This window comes from Fusarium oxysporum, genomic scaffold (genome assembly GCF_000149955.1).
Source record: "Fusarium oxysporum f. sp. lycopersici 4287 supercont2.46 genomic scaffold, whole genome shotgun sequence".
Classification (NCBI taxonomy): domain Eukaryota; kingdom Fungi; phylum Ascomycota; class Sordariomycetes; order Hypocreales; family Nectriaceae; genus Fusarium; species Fusarium oxysporum.
Window position 1 is genome coordinate 104167 of NW_017264849.1, and position 1960 is coordinate 106126.

The 1960-nt window shown below is 48.3% G+C and overlaps 1 protein-coding gene across 1 annotated transcript; it reads left to right on the forward strand.

Moving 5' to 3' along the window:
- Window positions 1-1894, forward strand: FOXG_22768 (uncharacterized protein; the record flags this gene model as incomplete). Its single annotated transcript, XM_018403181.1, has 1 exon — window positions 1-1894. The coding sequence occupies exon 1, from the start codon at window positions 5-7 to the stop codon at window positions 1892-1894; it is 1890 nt and encodes a 629-aa protein (XP_018258225.1). The 5' UTR covers window positions 1-4.
- Window positions 1895-1960: the final 66 nt, after the last annotated feature.

The window sequence follows — 1960 nt, forward strand, 5'->3', positions numbered from 1 at the left end:
AAGCATGCTGTATACATTGCAGACGAGGCTGAAAAGCAAGAGAGGATATTTGGACCGGCGCGGAGCTGATCAAGGTTATACAGGGATCGACCCTCTATGGACTATTCGGGGCTTTTTTATCGGACTCAGTATCGACTATGCTCCGCCTTACATTACTGTGTTGTGTTCCGACAAAATTGTATCGAAATGGCTCGTCAACCTTATTCAAGAAGAGTTGACCTTGGGGAGATATCCTGGCTGGTGCATGACTCGACTGCCCTATATCAGTGTTATCGCACAGGGATCACCTTCTGGTAGCATCGACAATACAGATGATGAAGGGTCAGCCAGCGCCGATCAGGAGCCAAATCGAAATTTTGAGGACGGTGCGGAAAAAGAAGGCAATCTGGAGAGAATCCAAGTCGAAGTTGATGCAAAATATGCGGTCCCAACGATGGCAAATGGCCCACTTGCGTCCTGGAACCAGCTTCGGCATCGATGCGGTATCAAGCTCCAGATCACCCGAGGTTCAAATGTCATAGCCGAAGGAACAATTGGTGGCCTTATTCAAGTCGGTGATAAGCCATACGGATTGACCGTTGCCCACTCCTTTCCTCTTTCATTCAATGAGACCGGCCCCCAAGATCAAGGAGATAATCAAATTTCTGTTATCATTAACACGTGGCGACAAAGCATGTCCCTTGACATGGAATTTGACTTGGCGCTGATAGAAATGCCAGGACTATGGGACCAAACGCCTGCTCCTGAGCTCTGGGAGGATGTAAACCTGGTGCAAACCATCTCCAACGTCTTTCGGCCCGTTTCCATTGCTTGGGGTCAACCCCGGCCACTAGAGCAGGTAGTCTTGGCTACTCCTCAATCTGCATTCTGTCTGAGAGGTGTCTTTATTGGCTCTCAGGCGCTTATGCCTATACCAAATTCTACGGCTTTTTGCACCCCTTGGATCTTGCGCATGGAGCGGCCTTGGCTAATACAGCCAGGTGACAGTGGTTCCTGGGCATTCAACGCACATACAGGCGAGTTTCTGGGAATATTGATTGCGGGATGCTCGGAGTTGCTAGAAGCATACATTCTTCCAGCCTACCAGGCTTTTGACAACATCCAGAAGCGACTAGGGGACCGTGTAACCCTCCCTAATTGTCAGCCCTTACAGAAGCAGGAGTGGCAAGGTTTAGCTCATATTACCGACACTTATGAGAAGACATTGGGTAAAATGATGCTCAATCCGACCCCAGAGGCCATCGAGGCTATCGAAGATGATGCTGTCAGATGGACCTCAGAATGTGCCACCGTTTCTGAAGCGGCAGCTTCTAAAGAAAGTACATCATTATCATTCCAACTACGTGTTACTAGACCATCCTGGCAAAACCCCTTAGTTGCCATACGTTACAAAGATCTATGCTACCTGGATGCCCAGGACACCAGCCAATTGTTTCGTGATATAAGCAGGTTATGGGGACGGGCACTTTCAATAGAGTCTCCTCAACAATGCATTGATGCCGTTAACGAGAGGATTAGAAGCGAAAAGGATTCTGAAAACAGCGATGTACTCTTTGGTCTTTGGAGATACCTGATGGTTGGCCAGGAAGACCTTTGGGCCAATATGCAAGAGGGGATCGACAACAACGACGTCATTCAAAATGAAGAGTGGCTCATGACACGGCAGTACGACTCGCGCTACTCAAGATCTAGAAGCCCATGGGACAGGCGTACCGTGAAATCCGTTTTGGAAGCCATGGAATCTGACATTCGAGAAAGCCTACGTCGCATGAAAGAGAAACGCGGTTGGTTCAGTCTCCCGGAGACAATTCAAACCAGTGAGTATAATAGCTTGCCAACCTTTTATGCAAATGTGTATCTGACGTTTTATGACCCTAGCCTTAGTAGGTGGTAGTGATGTCGTCTTAACCGCTGTTCGTATCTTCAATCATTCCAAAGATCTAGTCTTGGTCGTCATGCC